The following is a 24,283-nucleotide window of genomic DNA, read 5'->3' on the forward strand; positions in this document are numbered from 1 at the left end:
GATACTAGCTACTGCAGCTTGGGCCAGGCCATTTACAAATCATGGAAGTGCCAGTACAAGGTGACTCCTAGACAAAGTCAAGTTCCATCTCAGACTCAAGCCATCCTACAAACTTCTGGTCTGCACCAACAAAATGAAAACCAATTATCAGCTAAATACCGAACAGTAGATTTCCCTAAAATATGTGCTCTCATTATTACCTGTCCTGTATTTGTCCCCTTTTAAATAGCTCTAATTAATGGGCAATTAACTTTTATCCATGTACTCTAATTCTTTTTAATTTTTCAAACTTCTTCTGAGTCCCTTCAGTACAGCAAGTTCTTTGCTTACAAATTAATTTAATTCTAGAATATCATGAGTTGTCCAGGCCCTGTTTAGAAATTACAGCTCATCCCAACAAAACGTTACCATTTTCCAGCTCATCCCTAAAAGAGCTATTTAATGTCATCATGCAGATTAAAGTTGTCTGTTCTAAACGAAGCATAGCAAAGAATAATTCTGTCATAGCAATTATAATTAAACCAGATTGAATAAGCCCAATTTTATTTATCCCAAATGCCAGTGGCTAAAGAAGAGCAGGCTTATTTTGGTACAGAAAAGGACACAGGTAGAGATACTGGTAGAGATTTTAAGAAGAGAGAGAACTTTTCATTAAAAATATTAAAGGATTTTCTATCCAGTGTCCAAAGTCTGTGTGGAAAACATGTAATATAGTTCTTTGCTTAGTACACACAATGTAACAGAAATGATTGAAAAATACAGTAATACCAGCCTAATCTTGCACCTTAATTGGTAATTATTTTCATTCATTATGATATTTCCCAACTGGCATTCACATACATATATTTTTGCATAATGGCTCTTGGTATAATTAAAATTTTTGTTTAGTTTTTTTCCTGTTGAAATTATCCATGCTGGATAATTTTATCTATGCTGGAAATGATCCATGCTGGATCATTTTCAACATTTCTATATCCTTGATACATGTTCACTTTTAATCAGAACAAACCACCTCAGTGAGGAACAATAATTCTTCTATTATTAAATCTTAGGAAATTGTCTTGGATTACCCAGGACAGAGCCCGAGTTTCAGATATAATGCCCTCCTTTTGCTCTGTGACTTTGGACAGATGACTTAACCTCTCTGTGCCTTTCCTCATTTGTGAATTTCTGACACTACCTCAAGAAATATAATAGAGCAGCACATGTGCAAATATGACAGTTAACTCGCAATAATAATTCCACCTACTCTTTTCAGGTGCCAGATGTTGAGCTAAAATGCTTTTCTTATTAGTCTCTCAGTTTCCCATAACACTGTGAGGGTTCATGTTTGGTGCGGGGGTGGGAGGTAATGATATTTCACTAGTTTTGGCATCCGAGTAGAATATTTACTGAGGAAAAACTTACTTTGGTATATGAAAATCTTTATGAACCTAGGAAATGCATTTGACTTAGCAATTATGTATCAGTGCGAGGGGTGGAGATGGGGAATCCTGGAGACACTCCAAGGGGTCCTCAAGGTCAAAGCTATCTTGGTGACCACACTAAAATGTTAATTGGATTTTTTTCTAGTAGTGGGTTTTAAACTCAGGGATATTATATTTGCTTGGTTTCTCATCTGTCACTCTACCACTTGAACCATGCCAGCACTGGAGGTTTGAACTCAGGGCTTAGGCACTGTCTCTGAGTTTTTTTTTTTTGTTTCTCAAGACTAGTGCTCTACCACTTGAGCCACAACTCTACTTGTGGCTTTTTTTGGTAGTTTATAGGACATAAGAGTCTCATGAACTTACCTGCCGAGGCTGGCTTTGAACCACAATCCTCAGATCTCAGTATCTTCATAGCTGGGATTATAGGCATGAGCAACTGCACCTGACCAGACTGACTAATTGGAACTGGAGTGTCTCCGAATTTTCTGCTCAGAGCCTCTGGACCTCTGCTAGGATTGCATTGTGAGTCATATTGTTATGCTCCTGGTTTTATCTGGCTTTTCTGCTCTTATTTTTTTCCTGCTCTCATTTTTTGCTCTTATGGATATACAATGGTGTTCTTCAGAGGATACCTGACATGTGATATCACAGAAATTGAATGCAGAAGCAATATGAAACTACCATGGATGTTCATGGCAGAGAGTAAAGCAGTTGGAAGGAAAAAAGAAAAGTAAAAGGATGCCACTTTTTGATGCTTTGGAAAAATTTAATTATTTTTGGATAAAAACATTCTCTTTAAGCTAACATAATGGGTATGCTCTTATTACTTTTTAAATGAATTAAATATTTTTTAAATATGCATTTTATTACTTGCCTAGCATGATTGAGTCCTGGGTTGATCTCCAGCAACCCAGCCCCACAATAAAAGGTAAAAGCAGTCTTAATGTAAGAAGTACCCATTGACATGACATTTGCTCCACCATTTTTTTAAGAAGCAAAAGGGCTAAGTGACAGAGAACTGCTGTTTGGAGCTAACAGCTCTTTTTTTCTTAGAGTCTGATCTCTGCATGTCACAAGCTATCAACAGCTTTCTGCTTCCAAGAGGCTACAGGAAGGGAGGGGTGTGGTATTGATTTTTCTCTCACTTTTCTGATTTGTAGGATGCTAAAAGATTCGAAGGCATTGACACTGACTTTAAAGAACTGGCTTATGCTGCTCAGAAAACTCCAAATGTGGTGGAAGCCACCAACAAACCAGGTCTCTATGAAAAGTTGGAAGGGATTCAGAGCAGGTGAGGTTCTCCTCATTACATTTCCTTCTCCCTTCTGTCTCTGAGACCTTGGCTTAATTTAACTTCCCGAGTGAAATGAGTACCATGGGGGAGGCTTGCTTTGCTTGTATATTTGAGTACTATGGATGTCATTACAGAGGTGTCAATGCTAATGTCTATGTGTTAATGTATATCTTTGTAAATATCTCTAAATGGTTCTTCAGCTAAACTCTGCATAGATCCAACTACTGAATATATAGACACCCCTCAGTGTCCACCGAGAATTGGTTGCGGAGCACCTCACAGATTTACAAAAATCTGTAGATGTTTCAGTCCCTCATGAAGAATGGCACGGTATTTGCGTATGACCCACACATAGTCGCACTTTGTTCTGTGGCTGCAGGTTGTGCCTGTGCGAGAAGGCCCTGGCAGAGTACCTAGACACCAAGAGACTCGCCTTCCCTCGCTTTTACTTCCTCTCCTCCTCTGATCTGCTTGACATCCTTTCCAATGGCACATCTCCACAACAGGTAAGCTGTGGGGAGCCCCTACAGAAAGCTCCAGGAGGACTGGGCCTCCCAGCGGAATCCCTCACTCTGGCCATGAGGAGACATGTTTGAGACTAACCCCAGCTCTTTCTTCATTGCCATCATGATGGCTGTTGAGAATGTTACCTAAACTGCCACTGAAGGGGCTCTGAGGAAGGCAAAGCTAGCACACTAAAGTCTTTATGGGGCTATCTTGATCTGATTCTGAAGAGGCATCTGGTAAGGAGTGGTCAACTGTGGAAACACAGAACGGAGTCCTGTCATTTGCAGTCCCATGGACAGCACTTTCCGTATTAGCTTTATATTTCTTTGTCCACTCCTACACAGTCTACTTGGTTCTCTTCACACCACCATGATGCCAGTACTTGTCTTGTGCAAGGTTGACAAATACAGGCTCTAAGCAGCACTCTAATAAGCAACTTCCTGGAAATACTCCCCAAACCTTTGGCATGGTTTTTCTTCATAGGTCCAGCGTCATCTTTCCAAACTGTTTGACAACATGTCCAAGATGCAATTCCAGCTAGATGCCAGTGAGAACCCAACCAAAACAAGTCTTGGCATGTACAGTAAAGAAGAAGAATATGTGGCATTCAGTGAGCCCTGTGATTGCAGCGGGCAGGTAAGAGAGAGAGAACAGTCATTTCCCTTGTTTTCTTGGTCTCTGTCTCTGTCTGTTTCTCTCTCCTCCTCCTCCTCTTCCTCCTCCTTCTCCTCCTCCTCCTCTTCTTCTTCTTCTTCTTCTTCTTCTTCTTCTTCTTCTTCTTCTTCTTCTTCTTCTTCTTCTTCTTCTTCTTCTTCTTCCTCTCTCTCTCTCTCTCTCTCTCTCTCTCACACACACACACACACACACACACACACACCACATCTGCATTCAAATATGGCTGGCATCAACTTCATGGACTCTGGGATCTGCTGTCTGTGCCCTGAGACATTCAATTTCCCTTGACTTGAACCCACATTGGAGTAGCCTTTCATGCCCTCTTATTCTGTCTCTGGGAAGGACACATGTCAATATTCATACTTCATCCTTAAGCCAAACCCTGTGCTGAGAAGAATAAAATGCACATAAACAATACTTCAATCAACCAGAAAAGGATTTGAAAATGATATGTGGCACCAGGAGACATTTACAAGGCAATCCTTGGAGCACCCCACAGGGGATTCTGAAATTCTGACACCTTCCTTGGGAGAAGAGGTCCTTCGAAATCAATCACTGAGATGTCCCCTCTCAGCACAAATGCACCCCTGAATCACTCCTTCCATAGCCCTTTTCTTTAGAAAGCCAATTCCATCTTTCTCCACCTCTTAAGTCTCCCGTGTCCTATCGCTGGCACACAAATCATGGGATGCCCTTTAACCTTCTCCCCATCCTTCCTCACCATTCATATATAAGTCCCTAATTGCTCATTATCTAAATGACCCAGCACAGCCTACTTGCTAGTCCCTATTCCTAGTCCCCTAGCCTACTATACACATACATTTGGTTTAAAAATATATCTTGCAAGTGATTCTGCTGCATGCACACACATCCTGGCAGGTGATACTAGACCAGAAAAATAATTTGCAGTTCTTAGTTGGATGAAAATGGCCAGCGGCCTTGGAGCTGAATTCAGAATGTGTTCTTCTCATAGACCCAGGAAGCATTTAGTAGGGAAATATGATCCTGGCCTGCATCTCCATACTGTGTGAACAAGTCAGTAAGAATCCACTTGATTGTATTTGGCTCAACCCAGATATAGGTTTCTTTTTGTTAACTCTGGGTGGCTGTCCTATACCCCTTTATCTTGTCACCATGTTCTGTGTGTTCCAAGTGGGCATACTAACCTAGCTCTTACTCATTCCATTTTGATTATACCAAGGTGATGATTCTCTGTGCCTTTCAATAGTGATTCTGGAGATCTGTGATGCTCAGGCTCTATTTTCTTCACTCCTGAGGCTGCTAGGTGGAAGAGAATATGTGTTTCTGATTATAGCTTCTTTGGTTCATGGTGTCTAACTTCGAATTGTTCTTTCAGGTAGAGGTATGGTTGAACCATGTGCTTGCTCACATGAGGGCAACCGTGAGGCATGAGATGACAGAAGGTGTGACTGCCTACGACGAAAAGCCCAGAGAACACTGGCTGTTTGATTACCCAGCTCAGGTACCTTCCTTTCTGAAACATTATGAGCCCCTATTGTCCACTCACCGCCTTCCTTAGCAACCTCAATTGACCCCCAGAGACTGCTTAGAAATTATACTCACCTGGTGCTTTACAACAGGAGGGACCTGAATCCCAGGTAGCTAGGAGGTGTCAGAAGAGGGAGCAAGAAGATGGACAGCCATGATGGAATTCAGCTACGACCCTAGACAGCTAAGAGTGATCTATTTTTACTATCATTGTCCATGGTAAAAAAGAAAATCTAAACAACTAAATTCTTTGAACTGTCTTACATGATGTGTGCCCAGCTTTGTTCAGAGTACATCTAGAACATCTCCCCAACAAAAGTCCAAATGAGCATTGTGTCTAAATTCTCCACCACCAAAATTATGTATTTTCCAAAATTATGTATTTCTTCAGCTAATAGAATATTTATTTGAATCATTCTTTCCACATATTTTTTGGTTGGTCATGGGGCCTGAACCCTGGACCTAGGTGCTGTCCCTTAGCTCTTCAGCTCAAGGCCAGCACTCTACCACTTGAGCCACAACGCCACTTCCGGCTTTTTCTGCTTATGGGGTGCTGAGGAATTGAACTTAGGCCTCATGCATGCAAGGCAAGCGCTCCATCACTAAGCCACCTTCCCAGCTCTATTTCCACATATTTTTAAATCCTTTAAAAACACAGAGATCACAGTGATTTTTTAGCATTACTTATCTTGACGTTCCAAAGTATCCAGATTATTTTAAGGTTATGAGGTTATTTAAAAATAAAGAAATAATAGACATACTATAGACAAGTAGCTATGGGCCACACATGACCAGTAGGAGCTCAGTGAATTAGACAACTAAGGCCATAAGGGGATTAAGAGGAATAGGACAAAGGCCAGCTGTCATTGAGATGGTCAGTCAAAATTTTTTACTCTCCTAACAACAGGAAAGATGCTGTCTCTAAGAAGTGAAAACCCAAATGATCTGAATGGTCATTCTAGAGGCCACAGATATTGACCAAAATCAGTTCTTTACCTGTTCTAGGTCAAATCATACATCTTTCATGAGCAGAAAAATGCTGTCCTCACTCGTGTCATAAATATTTTACAAATTGTTTACAAATTATTTCTTCAGTTGTCATGGGAGAAGGAGAAAAGGGGCCTGTCACCCATGCAGTTCTACCCTGAGACCTTGCTGTGTTGTGGATGGGTTGGACGGACATCTCTGATCACAGCTTCACTAAGCAGCTCTTGGTGTACTGCAGGTGGCCTTGACTTGCACTCAGATCTGGTGGACAACAGAGGTAGGCATTGCATTTGCCAGGCTGGAGGAAGGCTATGAGAATGCCATGAAAGAGTACTATAAGAAACAAGTGGCCCAGCTCAAAGTGCTCATCACCATGCTGATTGGCCAGCTCTCCAAGGGGGACCGACAGAAGATCATGACTATATGCACCATTGACGTGCATGCTCGGGATGTGGTAGCCAAGATGATTGCTCAAAAGGTAGGTCCTGTTGCCTAGGAGTATTCCCTCTTGTGTACAGGTGCACCATGGGAATAGCTCAGAGATAGCCAAGACATGGGACCTATGGCCACCTAGGGGTGGCTGTTCTACTTTTTAAAATCTGAGTGAAACAGTATATGGATGCTCCCCAAATTTCATGTGCTTAATTTATGATGTTTTGACTTTATAATGATAGAAAACCAAGATGTATTCAGTAGAAAGTAGGTTTTCATTACAGTTGTTCAATGAATAACATGAGACATTCAATACATTGTCATAAAATAGGCTTTATGTTAAATGAATTTTCCCCAACTGCTGGCTAATGTAAAATTCTCAAAGGTTTAAGATAGATGAAGCTAAGCTACGGTATGAAGTAGGTTAGGTCTTCTTAATGAGAATGTATCCAACTTAAGACATTATAGGTTTATTAAGATATAATTCTATTGTAATCCATCTGTAATCAGACCAAGTTATGCTTTTTATGCTGTGATCTAAGCACCCAACTCTTTTAAGTGGCAAATAAAATCCAAGCCATCTAGAGACTTATATGTATTGAGTTCTTGGGGTAGGTTGGGGGAGGGGACACACAGTACCTGTTGAATACAATGATTTACTCACATGCTTTGTCACTCTCTTTTAGGTAGACAATGCCCAGGCTTTCCTTTGGTTGTCCCAGCTACGCCATCGTTGGGATGATGAAACCAAACACTGTTTTGCCAACATCTGTGATGCCCAGTTTCTGTATTCCTATGAGTACCTGGGAAATACACCTCGCCTGGTTATCACACCTTTGACTGACAGGTGAGTACTGAAGTCAACCACTGACAGCCCTACTGCTGTCTACTTTCAGCTAGCCAATGACTACCGAGTGCCAAAGTCATCATCCTTTGCTATATATTTACATAGCTGCACGAAGAGGACCTGACTCAATACTGAAGATGTAAAATAACACTGAAAGGGTGTAGAGCAGAGATTTCCTTGGAGCAAATGTCAGAACAAATGAATGAACCATGACTTTCTGAGGAATCACTAAGCAATTAGACACACCTGGATCCTAGTACCAGCTCTAACGTATGCTTGTTGCTTAACCATGAAAAAGTTAGAGCATGATATTTGGTTCCCTCATCTGAGAAATGATGGTAATAACTCACAACCTCACATGGTTGTTTTATGAAGGTAAGAGTCTTACAAAGAATTTTGTACACAATCAGTGCTCAGTGATTAATCCTTTGTTTTCTTATCATTAAGTTGATCAATCAACTTCCCCATTTATATAATACCACTAGCTCTGAGGATACAAAGATTTTAGGAGCATAGTTCTAACAGTTAAGGAGCTTACATGAATGAACATAAAGAGCTAACATGAAAAAAATTCACACCAGAATTCACTGGCCATTCTCAGATGAACAAAACCATATGTTAAAAGTGTCTAAATATTTGAAATATAAGTCAGTCCTCTGATTATCATAGTGGAGAGAAGACTCATGCCCAGTGGAGAGAAGACTGGAATGTTTTGGGGAACCAAGGACATTGGGTCGGGAGCCTAAAGTATGTGTTTGGTTCCAATGGGAGACTGTAAGCTTATTGCCATAGTGTCCATGAAATAGAAAAAAATCCATTCACAGGGGAAACAGAGGAGGCTACAATGCTTGATAAGAAATGTACTCATTATCTTGCCCATGTAATTGTAACCCCTCTGTACAGTATTTTCACAATAATAAAAAAAAATCCATTCACTTATTACTTTTTCTGTTCAAAGAATCTATGGTATTTGTTGATTGTGAAAATTGATGGCCCAAAAGTTAGACAGTTATTAATATGTATCCTTGGGAAATAGAATACTGTGGATAAAGTCATGGAATTGGTATAACTCAAAATGTGTTCCTGAGAGAGGAATATAAACTCTTGGCTTTTGGGGAGGCAGCCAATCATCAGTGTTAGACAGCGAAATGTAAAAGACACAGTCTTTAGCCAGTAAGCAAGGATGAGTTATGGAAAAATTTACATCAAGAGAGCAATGTAATGAAATCTGTGTTTTATCAAGGTTTATCTGGTGACAGAGCAACAGTGAGGGAAAGAGAGATCGGAGCATTTCTTTCTACAATGAGTTTTTTCTGCCTGCCTTAGAATGCAAGCTAACAATATGGAAATGTGTATCACTTTGAGCCAGAATAATGAAGCTACATGTTATTTGAGCAATCTGATTAATGTCTATCTCCTGATCTAGATTGTATATTCCATGATAATATTGACTTTACTTTGGTCTCTGCTCTACTCTCAAACCTACCTAGCACTATGTCCAGCATAAAATAGACAATCAGGAGATACTACCAGAGTGAATGAAACATCCTGAGATTCTGGATACATATCCACTGTTCTCATTACATTCAGAATATTTCCTTCTATTCCCATGACCTATCAGACATTATCATTCTGAGTGACAAAAAGTACAAGACTTTTATTTCCCTGGGTCTTTGCACCTGCTGGGGAGTTGAAGAAGATAATTACTTCTTTTCGATTTAGAGGTCTCTAGTACACTTGTGCTGAATATCTTATAGAGGAGAAGGGTAAAGTTTGACAATGAATTATTTCTAAAGTAAGGGATTTATCGCCTCTTCTGTGAAATGATGCACATAACAACTCGGAAGGAAGATTTGCTGCAAATAATGGTGAACACTATATAGGCTTTGACCTTGTTTTCTGCATTAGATGTCTTTCCAACAAAGTAGTATGTAGTTGAATATTTATATGGTAAATTCCATTTTCTCATTGACTTTCATTATTATCTCAAGAAATGTTGTGCTCAGAAAAAAAAAGAAAAGAAAATTGGCCTACACATAGAAAATCACATTTTAAAGAGCATTCAACCTTTACCGCTGTGTTGTGTAAGTACATTTAATTCTCTCCTGCCAGAAGAATTAATCAAATGGACAATTGATTCGTACAACCTTTGCACATTCATTAAAAGCACACCCATGGTATTGTACATCCGGCTGATTGTGCCTACTTCTTTGGAATTTCCCAGTGCCTGGATGGGGCTGGAATGTATAAGTAGGTACAATGGCTCATCCAGCATCTTAGGCCACTGGCACAATGCTAAGTTGAAGAACTAAATGGAAATGTCTTTTCAGGCTTAACAAAAGCAATTCTCATGAGTTGCTTCTTAGTCGTTCGATTATCTGCTTTTCCTTTTCTCCCCATCCCTCACCTTCACACATAAATGTCCACCTTTTCTGCCCTGAGCTTTGTTAAGCGCTGTTTTAATTAACTGCTTATCAATTCTGAGTTACCTCCTACTTTCTCAGGATCCACAGCAAATAGACAGGTTATAATCTGTGTGAATTTTTGAATTTTACTGGATGGGGACACAACTAGTAAAAGTCATAACCTTGCTCGTTAAGTTTTTTCTCTGATTATTTTATTGGAGAAGATTTGGAAAATTTAGTAATTGGCAAAAAGAACTCACCCAGAGGCTGTTCTTATTAATATTTAGCCTGTTTCCTTTACATGTGGATCTCCAGTTTTGAAATTGAGATCATATGTTGTACATAAAATATGGATTGCTTGTTTTACTTAACACTATATGGTCTATTTTCCTAATTATTATTCTAAAAACTTTAATAGCTAAATTATATTCTAAATATAAGTATCCCATAAATTATGTAGGATAACCATATTATAGGGTGCTTGAGTTAAAAATGAGTTTTTTATTATTAAAAATAAAGCAGCATGAAACCATCTGTGAAATTTTTACCAAATTTCATTTTATTTCCTCAGGATGGATTCTAAGCACGATAATCAGTTAATTATAAGCTTCTCCCTATGAGCAATGTTGTTTCCACTCTCATTAGTAGTTGGGTGTCTTCACTGCACAATATCTTCTTAGAAAATCCCTGCTCATTTTGCAATAAATTTAATATTCACTTCTAGTTTATATAAAATAAAATTTAGAATTTATATTTTTTGCTGTAATCTTTTTAATACTTTGGAAAAATTTTAGGCCATGTGCAGAATCTAAATATGTTTGTGAAAATGTCTTCAATTATAAGTGGTAGGAGGTTTGAACTCAAACCAACAGTAAAGAGGAGTTCCCTCATGTATGTTGTGTTTAAAGAGGGAGAACTTGAACAGAATTTGAATTTAATGGGCATATCACATTCCCTCTGCCCATTCACCAGTTGCTGGACACCTAGATTAGTTCTAGTTAGGGTAATTATAAACCATACTGCCATGAACATTTTTGCACAAGGTTTTGTGTGATTATATTTTTTTGTTTCTCTAAAAGGACAGGAAATTGTTGGAATTGTTTGCTTTAGGTTGAACTTTTTGTGAAATGATCAAATTGTTTTCTGAAGTGGCTGCACTATTTTACATTAACCCCAGAAATGGGGGATCTACATGTCTCCTCATCCTAGACATTTATTATCTGTTGTACTTATTGTAGCTGTTCTCAGAGATGTAATGTGTCATTTCACTGAGATATTATTTTGTGTTTCCTAGTCATTAATTTAGCCTGTTTCCTTTTACATGTAGATCTCCAGCTTTGAAATTGAGATCATATGTTGTACATAAAATATAGATTTCTTGTTTTACTGAATATTATATGGTGGGTTTTCCTAGTTATTATTCTAAAAACTTTAATAGCTGAATTATAGTCTAATTATAAGTATCCTGTAATTTATGGAGCATAACCATATTATAAGGTGTTTGAGTTAAAATGATGTTGAGCAACTTCTCATGTACTTACTAGCTGTTCATATATTTTCTGCTCATTGTTTCATGGTTTATGCTCACTGTAGTATTGAGTTGTTGAGAATCCTTTGTACACTCTAGATATATTACGTACATATTTGCAAATATTGTACCCTCGTCTGTTATTTTTCTATTTCCTTTTCTTAATGACATATTTACGTTCCTTTCTCTCTTTTTTTTGCTATGTTGGGATTTGAATTCAAAGGCATGTGCTCTACCATTTGAGCTATGCTTCCAGTCATTTAATGCCATCTTTTGAAGTGCAGAAGTCTTGAATTTTGATAAGATCCAGTATATCAGTTTCCAGTTTATGGGCCATGTTGTACCTAAAGAAATCCTGGCCTAACTTCATGCATTCTTTTGTTTCTTTTAAGTTGTATACATGAAAGAAATGATGTTTGTATATCTGTCTTCTATTTTGCTCATTTATTGACTTTCATAAAAAAATTCTATGAGATTTACTCTTGATTCTCTTGGATCTTTTCTAAATGACTTCTAGAATTCCTAATCATATTCGAGGCATATAAATAATACAAAATATAGTCTTAGCTACTCAAGTTTAATCACTTGGTATGCTGGGGGGGGATTTTGCTAGCAAGATCATATGTGAGATGTTTAGTATGTTTCTCTTAGTTCTTTCTGTCACATTTTGAGAAAGACACTTTCTAACTAGTGAAAGGGGAAAAGTGAACACTGGAGTCTTATTAACAAATGATAATGAGATACTAGAACTGGGGACATCTATAAGGATACAAAATTTTTAAACCTCAAATATTAAAATGTTACAAAAGAAACATTTGTTTTAGGTTAATGCTGACATTATTCTTGCAATGTTTCTCACCTTGAGCTTGGAATCTATTAAAATCTCTGGGACTATTTTATGTAAACTATTTAATCATCTCTCCACATTTTCTATGTATTCAAGTACTTAGAGGATTATTCTACATTTGTCCATTGTAAATTTGACTGTGTTGGTTCTAACCTACTTTCTTTTTCTTTTGGCAGTATGGGGGTTTGAATTCAGGGCTTTGTACTTGCTTAGCATGTGTTTTACCATTTGAGTCACAACCCACTCCTTTTTCCTTTAGTTGATTTTAGATAGGTTCTTTTTTGTCCAGGGTCAGCCCCAAATCTTAGTCTTCCCAAACTATGTCCCTTAAATAACTAGAATTACAACCATGAGCAACTATACCCAGTTAATCCATCATTTTAATTGTTAAAACTGTTTATGAATTGGCCTATTTTCTATCTAATCAATTGTTTCTTAGTGAAAGTTACCCATAAAGATATTGGACACAACAGTACAGGTGAATCCTGGGCATGTTGCTGGAGGCCTCCCTTCAGGTTGGCATTGTTGAATCACATTCATTATTGCTCATCGAACCAGGTGTTAGCATTCAAAGACTGACCCACGGTGACCTTCATCCTTGAAAAATCTCTTCTTTGAGTGTGAGTGAAAATTGTGACTCTGGTGATATTATTGGCATGATTGTGTTTTGTCATAGCATGTGCTAGTCAGCTTTCTGTCACTCTAATAAAAGACTGAAGAAAATCAACTGAAAGGAAGAAGGGTTACTTTGGATCACAATGGTCTCAGTCCATGGTTGCTTGGCTCTATTGCTTCGACCCTTTAATAGCCAAGCATACTGTGGTGAGAGTTCATGGCTGAGGAGGCTGCTCACCTCACAGCCTGAAAGTAAAGAGAGGGAACAGAAATGGGTTGGTGTCCCAATACCTGCTTCAAGGGCATGCCCCAATGACCTAATCGCATTCTACCAAGTCCTGTCAATGAAACGTTCTACCACATGAAGGACTAAGCTTCCAACACATAAACTTTGGGAAGACAAGCCATATCTAAACTATAGTGAGATGCCAACAACAACAGTGTTTGAGATATAAGGAAATTAACCAATCTCACAGACCCTTCACAATGTACTTAATATTTAAAGTTATTTTTCTTATTTCTAGAGTCCTTGCCTTAAATCTCTATAGCTCCATCTGCCAGCCCTCTCTAGGATACAGGATAGATGAAAGGAGCTGGTTTGGGGGTTTATTTTTTTGTTTTTTGGGTCCGGTCGTAGGGCTTGAACTCTGGGCCTGGGCGCTGTCCCTCAGCTCTTTCAGCTCAAGGCTAGCGCTCTACCACGTGAGCCACAGCGCCACTTCCGGCTCTTTTCTTTTTGCTTATGTGGTGCTGAGGAATCGAACCCAGGGCCTCAGGCATGCAAGGCAAGCACTCTACCACTGAGCCACCTTCCCAGCCCTGGTTTGGGGGTTTAAAGAGAAGGAGACAACATGATACAGAGGGCTTTGTAAAGCTAAGATGTGTCTGAAAGTCAAGGAGATACTAAGCCCAGAACATCTTGGCAGCTTATCCTGCAGCAAAAGGAAACATGCTTCTCTTTTTATTTGTGCTTTTCTTACTGGCTGAGCTAAAGCCCCTCCCTTCCTGTCTTAGCTATTGAAACTTGTTAGACAGCCCCAGCTTCCCTCCCCAAACCTCAGTCCTACTCATCTGAAAAATGAGGAGTTGGGTTAGTTGACCTTGAAGATCCTTTTGAGCTCTCAAATTATACTAGTTAAAAGGAAAAGTAATATTTTGGTATTGCCCCTACATGCTTCTGGAGATAATCAGAAGCTTCTACATTACCCAAAACCCCTGAAAATTCAGATAAGAGGTTTTGGCCTGTTTGACTGCAGAAGAGGCAGTGGTATGGAAACAAGGGGATGAGAGGGAAGGTGGAAATGTGAGTTGTATAGGGGCCGGGCCTCTGCCAGTTCAGGCAGCTGCCTTTCTTTCTGGAGTAGGGAATGGGGCTCACTGAGTCGCTGTAGCCTTAAACTGTTCTAGAGACCTGAGACTGGGAGGAAATAAAAGGCTTAGGGAAAATCTGGAGCCAGAAACTCAGAATCCAAGGCTCAAATATTTGAGGACAGAAGATTTACCAAATGCTAGCAGTAGCCAAGAGAGACAACATGAGACCCAACTTTTCACCTTAATCAAAACTTAACCTCACATTGCCACTGTGGACACAGGGCTACAGGAGCCTGAGTAGCCAGGAGTTAAAGTTAATCGCAGCCCAAATCCCCTTGGTTAGCGGAGCTGATACAGTCCACCCCACAGGAAAGTGAGAGGTAAAATAAGAATTCCATGTGCCTCTTCTCTGTGCTCAGGGAGTGCAAGCAGCCTTCCTGAATTTCACTGGCAAACACTCAAACACGTAAGGGAATTTTACAGTTAATTAGAGAAGAAGGCAACTTACTTCAGCTTCTTTCAGAACTTTTTTACCCCTGGCTCAGTGAAGTCAGTGGAGAGACCCAGTTACCATCTGGCACATGAGGCATTCAATCAGTGTCTAGTCAGTCTGAGATAGCAGATTAAAAAACAGAGACAGTTAACTCTGGAGATCCTATCAGATGGTGCAACCTGTGTGCTGAGATTCTTATGTCAATTTGCTAGGTAACAATAAGTTGGACCGATGCTGTCATTTCAGCAGCTTTATTGAGGCATAATTTACACGCCTTAAAGTTCACCCATGATAAGCTTTAGTTGATGTACAGAGTTTTAGTTAATGCAGAGAGCTGTCCTTCACTTCTGCCTAGTTTGAGAACATTTTCATCTTCCTATCTGCAATAAATACCTGTTCTGCACTCAGTCTCAGGCAGCCACTGATTTGATGACTATCTCTATTTGTCTTTTTTGGAGTATTTCCTATTAATGGAATAGATGCACATGTTCTTTTAGAGCTGATTTTTTTTGCTTATGCAGTCATGTTTGTTTGTGGTCCATCTGTTTCATAGGATGCTCATCACCTCATTCTTTTATATTGTACAATGTTCTATTGCATGGATATGCTGCACATATTTTACCATTCACTGTAAATGGACATTTGAGTTGTCTTTAGTTTTCCATTATAAATACTACTGCTATAAACAAGTGCTACTAGCAAGTGGATTTATTTCTCTTGAGTAAATTCTTAGAGAAAGAGCTTCTACATCATATGGTAAGCTTTATATGTAAAGAGACTACCAAATTGTCTTTCAAAATGGCTGTGCCATTTGATGTTCCTAGCAGGTATATTTAAAGCTTCCAACTTTTTGGCAAACTCATCCATACTTGTCACTGCCATCTTCTGAACTATGTCTATCCTGGTATAATGGGACATCATGGCATCTCAAAGTACACTTAACTTGCATTCTCCAAGTGAGCAAAGATCTTGAGCATTTCTTTTCATGGGCTTATTATACAAAAGCACATTTTGAAATGAGACTAAATAGAAATGCAAATCCTTTTAAAATGTATCAGAAATAGTCTGAAAGGTGGGTTAATTTTCTTGCCATTAATAAAGATAGTCATAGGAAGATTAGACTGAATGATCAATTCACTCATAGATTCATTCATTGATGAGTTTCATAAATAGCTATTCAGGGCTAGTACCTGAGGTTGTTCTGAGATCTGGAGGTAAAACCATAAATTATACATAGACCCATTTAATGTGTCTAATGAAGGTATAGACACAGAGCATGTAAATGTTGTGTATGGTGGGGGATTAGAATAGAATAGAATGAGAAAGAGGCTCAGTTAAGAGGGCATCTGTCGGGCTGGGAAGGTGGCTCAGTGGTAGAGTGCTTGCCTTGCATGCCTGAGGCCCTAGGTTCAATTCCTCAGCACCACATAAGCAGAAAATGCCGGAAGTGGCACTGTGGCTCAAGTGGTAGAGTGCTAGCCTTGAGCTAAAGAGCTGAGGGACAGCACCCAGGCCCAGAGTTCAGGCCCTAGGACAAAAAAAAGGGCATCTGTCACTCTGTGCAAATATTGGGGAAATCTGGGCTCCCAGATTTCTGGGCTCATTGGATGAAGTAATGTCAAACATGAGTCTCTAGAGATTAGCAGCCACTAACTAGACAGTGATTGGAAAGGAACATAGCATCATTCATGTAGTCTCAAAGGGATGAGGGGTTTAGGTGAGAAGTACTAAGGACTAGGCACAGTCTTATAGCATCTGTAAAGACAATAGAGTTCAACATAGCTGGACTTCAATGTGCTAGAGGAAGACATGAATCTAGAGGAACAGGTAAGGTCAAAGTCAAGATGGGCACTGCTAATGTCCTTTAGGGACATAGCTGTTCTCTGGGAAGTTCTAACTCAATGGGGAAGACACCAGTGAGAGGAAGCTGTCAGGCCTCACCTGGCCTCAAACCTTTATCTCCCAAGGATTCAACAGGGCCACCTGTGGCACTGAAAATGACATTTTCCCTCCTGCGTTTGGCAGGTGCTACATCACCCTCACCCAATCTCTGCACCTGACCATGAGTGGAGCACCAGCAGGGCCTGCAGGTACAGGCAAGACAGAGACCACCAAGGACCTGGGCCGAGCACTGGGCATCATGGTCTATGTGTTTAACTGCTCAGAGCAGATGGACTATAAGGTACGAATTCACTCCGCTTTGACTGGGACCTGGGAAGTAATCCAAACCAGGAATGAGTCTATCCATGCCACTGGCCCAGCTGGGGATTTTTTTTAAGATTTTAATACGTTTTATTGTGAAAATACTGTACAGAGGGGTTACAGTTACATGAGCCAGGTCATGAGTACATTTCCTATCAAGCATTGTTGTCTCCTCCTTTGTTTTTCCCTTACCATCCTTTCCCTCTCACCTCCACAACTACACTCCCCGCCCACCTAAATTGCAAAGTTTGTTTTTCAACATAGTGTCTTGTTTATCTTATTGTTACAATAGGTCAACCTGTATTCCTATTTAAGCATTTTGTTCTTTCCCTTCCCCTCCCCAAATTGGAGAAATGTATACACAAGATGCAGAGCACTGACATCAAATACAGTGAAAACAGGGGTTATACCTTGGGGGAGGAACATACAAAGAAACAAAAAATCACATGGTACATTATAAATACGTTAGAAACAATAGCAAGCAAGAAAAAAAACACTTGTGTCCCTACCTTGGGGTTCATTTCGCTTAACATCATCTTATTTGGTCATATGCACATAGCTTTTGACCTTTTCTGTTTGTCCCAGATATATACTAGTTATTGCAAAAAAAAAAAAAAAACCTCAAAAGACTCCACATACAGCTCCCCTATGACCCAGCAATCCCACTTTTGGGCATTTACCCAAATGATCACAAACAAGACCATACTAAAGCTATGCACAACTATGTTTATTGCAGCATTGTATACCATAGCTAAGCTATGGAACCAACCCAGATACCCCTCAGTAGATGAATGGAGATAGGAAGGTTTATAATGCATAGTCATCAGCAAAGAAATTTTTACTAACAGAAAGACAGGGTAGGAGATTTGGAGGAGTCAGGAGAGCAGAATCTATGGTAGTTTGTACCAAATATGAAGCACAGTACCAACTCACAGGGAAGCCCAGAGTCAGATTAAGGAAATGACTCATTTAGTAAGGAATTGAAGTAACTTAAATTTGAGGGTCTAGAAAATAATAGAGAAACATTCCCTAAAAGGTTCTGCAAAGGCAGGCATGACTTCTGAAAACAAACCAGAGAAACATCTATTCACGACCCACAGTAGACAAGTGCACTGCTAAATGCACTGTATCCAAATGGTTATCCTAAACAGAATGTGAGGAAGGCCATCTTTTCTAGCACCTCAACATCCCAATAAGGCATAGCTAACAAAATAAAAACAAAGCTTTCTTCTAGGTTGTGTTAATGGGGAAAGGCCACAGAAACCAGAGGCCCATGAGGCCATTTCTTAGCTAGAAATGTTCTGCTCACAAATGAATATAGAGTCATTTTTCTAAAATGTGTAATAACAAATTAACTTGCTGTCTCATCACTTGTATTATATTGTATCCTATGTTTCTATAAACTGCCTCACATCTCTCTTGTAAACAGGATAGCATTTAAATTCCTTTAAAGTATAGAAAAATGATTGCATTAAATGATATAAGTCATGTGATATAGTGACTGTAAAATAAATTTATTGCAGAGATGATTTTAAAGGTTGCAAGGTTAACGCTTGCAGTTAAAGAGCTGAAAGATTCTTTCCTGAGACTTATCTATCTTTCTACAACTTGAGTATTTTCTCCAGTGAAAATAATAGAATCATGTGACACCCCATTTTCTCATAGCAAGCAAATAAAAGGAAGATCCAAACCCAAAAATAACAATTGTCCCTATGGTCCACGTCCCCTACATTTGAGCACAGCTGCTTTTATTGATGAACACATTAAGATAATGTTTCTTTTTAAGGCTGGAAGGAGATTGTTTTTTATTTCCTCTTTAAAGAAATAAACTCCACCTTAAGGATTATTTTAAGCTTCTAGATTCTTCTATGGTTAAGTATTAGCAGCATTGCTGCAGTAAATATAGATTCCCACTGGGTGCATTTTGAAAGACACACTCATTTGTATGTAGATGTGGTGTATTGATTGAGGAAAATCAGCCGATTTCTTCAAAGTCAAATCTAGCAAAACCAATAGGAAGAGACAAGCTGGCCTTACAGCCGGGGGTCACTAAAGCCATTTTACCTAATTCTCTCACAATTAATTATGCAACTCTAACCTCTCCTGTTTCTGTAATTGTTCAGAGAGGAAGAAAGAATCTATCCTTGGTTCACTGTATCTGTGCGATGCTTTGGTCATCGAGTCAGGACCAGACACCAAGCAGAGCAGCAATAGGTGCATTCTTAATGATACACACCAGAGCATAGGTGGTCCCTTCCTGCTGTGCCAATTACCCCTGCTAACCAGACAGCCTACCTATGCCATTTGCAAGCCACCTTTCCATTTGTTGTCCAGCTGTTCAGAATTATTTTGTTTATTACAAGACCCTCTGGAAATCAAGTGCCCTTTTTCGCTGCTATAGTTATTGCTCACCATATTCTAAGCATTGTGGGATATTACTGAAAATAGATGATGTATCATCCCAATTAATCTGCAGCTAGTGTTACCTCAAAAGCAGTAGTTACCACCAGGGAACACCCCATGCCATCCCAAGTGGGACCTGTTGGAATTTCAAAAAAAGGAATACTAGCCATTGGGGTATAGCTCAGTGGCAAAGTGTATGCTTTGCATGAATTAGGGCATGAAGTCCAAGATTCAATTCCCAGCACAAAAAATAAGGGGGAAGAAAGAGCACTGAATGTCAGAACAGTCAGCAAAAACATTTAGTCAAGGACCTTTGAGAGTAATGGAGCTTACCTTACTAGTGGACAGAGAGAAAATAAGGATGTTCAATCTGAGAATGTCCTCAACGAAGCGGGTCAGGACATAGGGTTCATATGAAGGCTTAAGGTATTTCCTCTCAGGCAGAGATGGAACCCTTTCAGCGTTTTGAGCAACAGTTGAAACATCTTTCTTTACCAGTGTCATCTGTCACTGATCAGAATGTTCAAGAACACTATGTTCAAACCTGCTGGACAAAACTGCAGCTGGCTGGATCACAGAGTACTTAAGGCACACAAACTGAATCAGGAAAGTTGATGGGATGGAGGGATAGATGGATGAGTGGATGGAAAGGTGATATGTAAAAGCCACTGGGGGCATGGGGAATTTGGGAGAATAATGGAAGAAGTGACACTGATCCAAGATGCTTTGCACACATAAACTGGTATTTTGAATTGAAACCCCTTTGTATAAGTATTTAAAGATAATTAACAAAAAGAAAAAAATGGAAGAAGTCGTTTGATCCTACAGATGATAGGAAGATAGATAGATACATACATACATACATACATACTAGATATAAGTTATATGATAATAGATGAATTATCAATAGATGACAGTTAATAGCTGATAAATAGACAGATGGATCGAATATAACCAAGTCTATCTGGATAGACAAAAAAAATATGAAATAATTAGGGAACCTAATTATCACCCAGACAACGTGATCCTGAATGCTATTGTGTATTGTGTAATCTTCCAGATTAGACAGGGTTCTGGTCACAAAACATACAAAGGAACACAAAAAAATTCCAGGTTACTTGAGTCTTTGGGTGTGGTATTTCCAACACAGCTAATCTTTTGAAATATAGCTTTGAAGCCAATATTCTTCCCAGACTCCTCCTTCTGTGTTGCTGAGCCCTTCTATCAGGGTCTGGCTGGGATGAAGAAAGGAAGGGACTGAGGATCAAGAACTGTCGTGCATTTCTCCAGGGATCATTTTTAGGTGTCCTTCATGACACAGCAATGTATTCAGTTCATATGCCTCCGGAATAAAAGCTAGAAATAAGCATGATGTAATGGCTGAGCTACCTTAGAGGGATTTGGAGAACAAAAGAAAGGCAATGGATTGAATACTAGAAGGACAGAGGCCACTAAAGGTATGTGACCTTGAGGTAATGGGCTCTCAAAAGAACTCCAGGCTTAGAAGGAAAGCTTCAGAACAGCATGAAAGGAAGCTGGGGAGGTGAAAAGTTTGCAGTAGTTCAAACCAGGGTAGCAGCCATATAATGAGACAGCAGAAAGAAGAGAGAAAGAATGAGAGGCTTAAGAAAATGAAGGTACCAAAGACACCCAAGGAACCACCTGAGGGGTTAGCTGTGAGTGGCATTAGAGAGATTTGAGCTGTGGTTAGGGCCACCCAGACCCCTTCTACCTCAAGAATTCTTCAAGCAGGCATTATCTCATTTAGCTCTATGAGGCACTAGAGAACTAGAGGACTCAGTGCAAGGCGAAGATGTGGACAAAAGGGGAAGTTATTGTTTTACTCTGCTAGTGATGGCTGGGAAACCTATAAAATGGGCCACTTGTTCTGGAATTGGTTGCAGTTTTAGTGCTGAGATGTTCTTTGTATTATTGCAGCAATATATTCCCCCTTGACCTCAATTTGAAGAGGCTTCTACAAAAACCTCAAATGGCTTTGAACCTGAGAATGCTTCGAATAGTTTGTAAGTCTCTGAGACTCCAAATCTTGTTGAGACTCCTATTTATTTTTTTTCCATATATATTTTTTATTGTAATACTGTACAGAGTGGTTACAGTTACATTAGCAGAGTAATGAGTATATCTACTATCAAGCATTGTTACCTCCTCCTTTGTTTTTCCCCTACCATGCCTTCCCTCTCCACCTCCCCAACTCTTCCCTCACCCCCCCCCAAATTGTAAAATTCATTTTCAACATAGTGGATTGTATATCTCATTGTTACAATGGGTCAACCTGTATCCTTATTTAAGCATTTTGTTATATCCTTTCCCCTCCCCAAATTATAAATATATATACATACATGCATATATATACATATATATGTGTATATGCATATATATATATATATATATATATATATATATATATGACGCAGGACACCAGAATCAGATACAGTGAAAACAGGGGTTATACCATGGGGAAAGAAAATACAAGAGAAACAAAAAAAAATCACAGTACATTTTATAAACATTAAAAACAATAGCAAGAAAGAAAAAACCACTTGTGTCCTTGTCTTGGGGTTCATTTCACTTAACATCATCTTATATGGTCATAAGTACATAGCTTTTGACCTATTTTGCTTGTCCTAGAGAAGCAAATAAGGGAAACCATGGGACCTATGTTTCTTTGGGCCTGGCTTACTTCACTTAGTATAAATTTTTCCTAGCATTTCCATTTCCTAACAAATGGGGCAATGTCATTCTTTCTGATGGAGGCATAGCATTCCATTGTGTGTGAGTGAGTGTGTATTACATTTTCTTGATACATTCATCTACTGAGGGACATCTAGGTTGGTTCCATATCTTAGCTATGGTAAATAATGCTGCCATAAACATGCTTGTGCTGGTAGCTATGGTATAACCTTGTTTGTGATTGTTTGGGTAAATGCCCAAAAGTGGGATTGCTGGGTCATAGAGAAGTTCTGTGTGGAGTCTTTTGAGGAACCTCCATACTGATTTCCAAAGTGGTTGAACAAGTTTACACTCCCACCAACAATGCAGTAGGGGTCCCTTTTGGCCACATCCCCTCCAGCATCTGTTGTTACTAGATTTCTTGATTATAGCCATTCTAATTGGAGTGAGGTGGAATCTCAATGTGGTCTTGATTTACATTTATTTTAAGGCTAGAGAAGTTGAGCATTTCTTCATGTTTCTACTGGCCATTCTTATTTCCTCCTCAGAAAAGTCTGTCTTTAAGTCTTTAGTCCACTTATTACTCGAGCAATTGTTCCTTTAAGGATTTGTTGTTAGAGGATTTAATTTTTTTGAGTTCTAAGCATATTTTAGATATGAAACCCTTGTCTGTTTTATGGCTAGTGAAGATCTTCTCCCAGTCTATGGGTTTTCTATTGATCTTGCTAGCTATGTCCTTTGCCATGCAGCTCTGCAGCTTCATGCAGGCCTATTTGTCCAACCTTTCTTTGATTTGTTGTGTTTCTGGGTCTTTATTAAGAAAATTTTGGCCTGTGCGAAGGAGCTCCAGGGTTTTTCCTATTCCTTCCTGTAATGTTTTCAGGGTGTCTGCTTTTATTTAGGATCTTTGATCCATTTGGAGTTAATTCTGGTGCAGGGTGATAAATACGGATCTTGCTTTAGTTTTCTACAGGTGTTTACTTTAGCCAGCATCATTTACTGAAGAGGCTGTCTGTCTTACATTCTATTTTTTTTTAGTTCCCTTGTCAAAGATTAGGTGGCTATGGGTCTGTGGGTTCATTTCTGGGTCTTTAGTCCTATTCCATTGTTCCTCAGGTCTGTTCTTGTGCCAGTACCAAGCTGTTTTGATTACTATGGCTTTGTAGTGGAGTTTGAAATTTGGTATTGATATTCCTTCAGCACTGTTCTTTCTGCTAAGAATTGTTTTTGCTATTCGGGGTCTTTTATTGTTCCATATGAAATTTTGGATTGCTTCTTCTATTTCATTGAAGAATGAGGTTGGGATATTGATAGGTATTGCACTGAGTTTGTAGATAGCTTTTGGCAGTACTGTCATTTTCAAGATGTTAATCCTCCCAATCCAGGAGCATGGGAGGTTTATCCACTTCCTAAATTCTGCTTTAATTTCCTTTTTCAGGTTTTTCAAGTTTTCATCATAGAGGTCCTGCCCTTCTTTAGTTAACTCCTAGGTATTTTATTTTTTATGGGGTTATTACAAAAGAGGTTGCTTTCCTAATTTCATCTGCGCTCTTCTCTTTATTGGCACACAGGAAAGCCATTGATTTCTAATGGTTAATTTTATACCCTGCTACTTTGCCAAAGTTTTGGATCAGCTCAGTAACTGGGGAGTAGAGTCCATGGGGTGTTTTAAACACAAGTCATCTGCAAACAGGGAGAGTTTTATTCATCTTTCCCTATTTGGATCCCCCTTATGTTTGCCTCTTGTCTTATTGCCCTAGCTAGGTATTCTAATACTAAGTTTTAGAGGAGTAAAGAGAGTGGACATCCTTGTCGTGTTCCTGAATTTAGAGAAAATGGCTTTAGCTTTTCACCATTAAGTATAATGCTGGCTGTAGTTTTGTCACACACAGCCTTTATTATATTGAGGAATGTTCCATGGATTCCTAATTTTTCCAGAGCCTTCATCATGAAGGGGTGTTGGATCTTGTCAAATGCTTTTTCTGCATCTATTGAGATAACCATGTGGCTCTTATCCTTACTCTTGTTGATATGATTAATTCTTTTAACTGATTTTCATATATTGAAACACATTTGCATCCCTGAAATGAATCCTGTTTGATCGTGG

General features: G+C 39.2%; 1 protein-coding gene across 1 annotated transcript in view; it reads left to right on the forward strand.

Annotated features, from left to right (window-relative positions):
* Dnah9 (dynein, axonemal, heavy chain 9) overlaps positions 1–24,283 on the forward strand; it is a 354,260-nt gene that overhangs the window by 105,055 nt on the left and 224,922 nt on the right. The window contains exons 21-27 of the mRNA XM_013013168.1: positions 2,591–2,721; positions 3,104–3,230; positions 3,715–3,867; positions 5,264–5,389; positions 6,641–6,880; positions 7,521–7,681; positions 16,906–17,062. Of these exons, the coding sequence (XP_012868622.1) occupies positions 2,591–2,721; positions 3,104–3,230; positions 3,715–3,867; positions 5,264–5,389; positions 6,641–6,880; positions 7,521–7,681; positions 16,906–17,062 (1,095 nt within the window). The remainder of the gene's footprint in view (positions 1–2,590; positions 2,722–3,103; positions 3,231–3,714; positions 3,868–5,263; positions 5,390–6,640; positions 6,881–7,520; positions 7,682–16,905; positions 17,063–24,283) is intronic.

The sequence above is a fragment of the Dipodomys ordii genome, unplaced genomic scaffold (genome assembly GCF_000151885.1).
Source record: "Dipodomys ordii isolate 6190 unplaced genomic scaffold, Dord_2.0 Scaffold19, whole genome shotgun sequence".
NCBI classification, from domain to species: Eukaryota; Metazoa; Chordata; class Mammalia; order Rodentia; family Heteromyidae; genus Dipodomys; species Dipodomys ordii.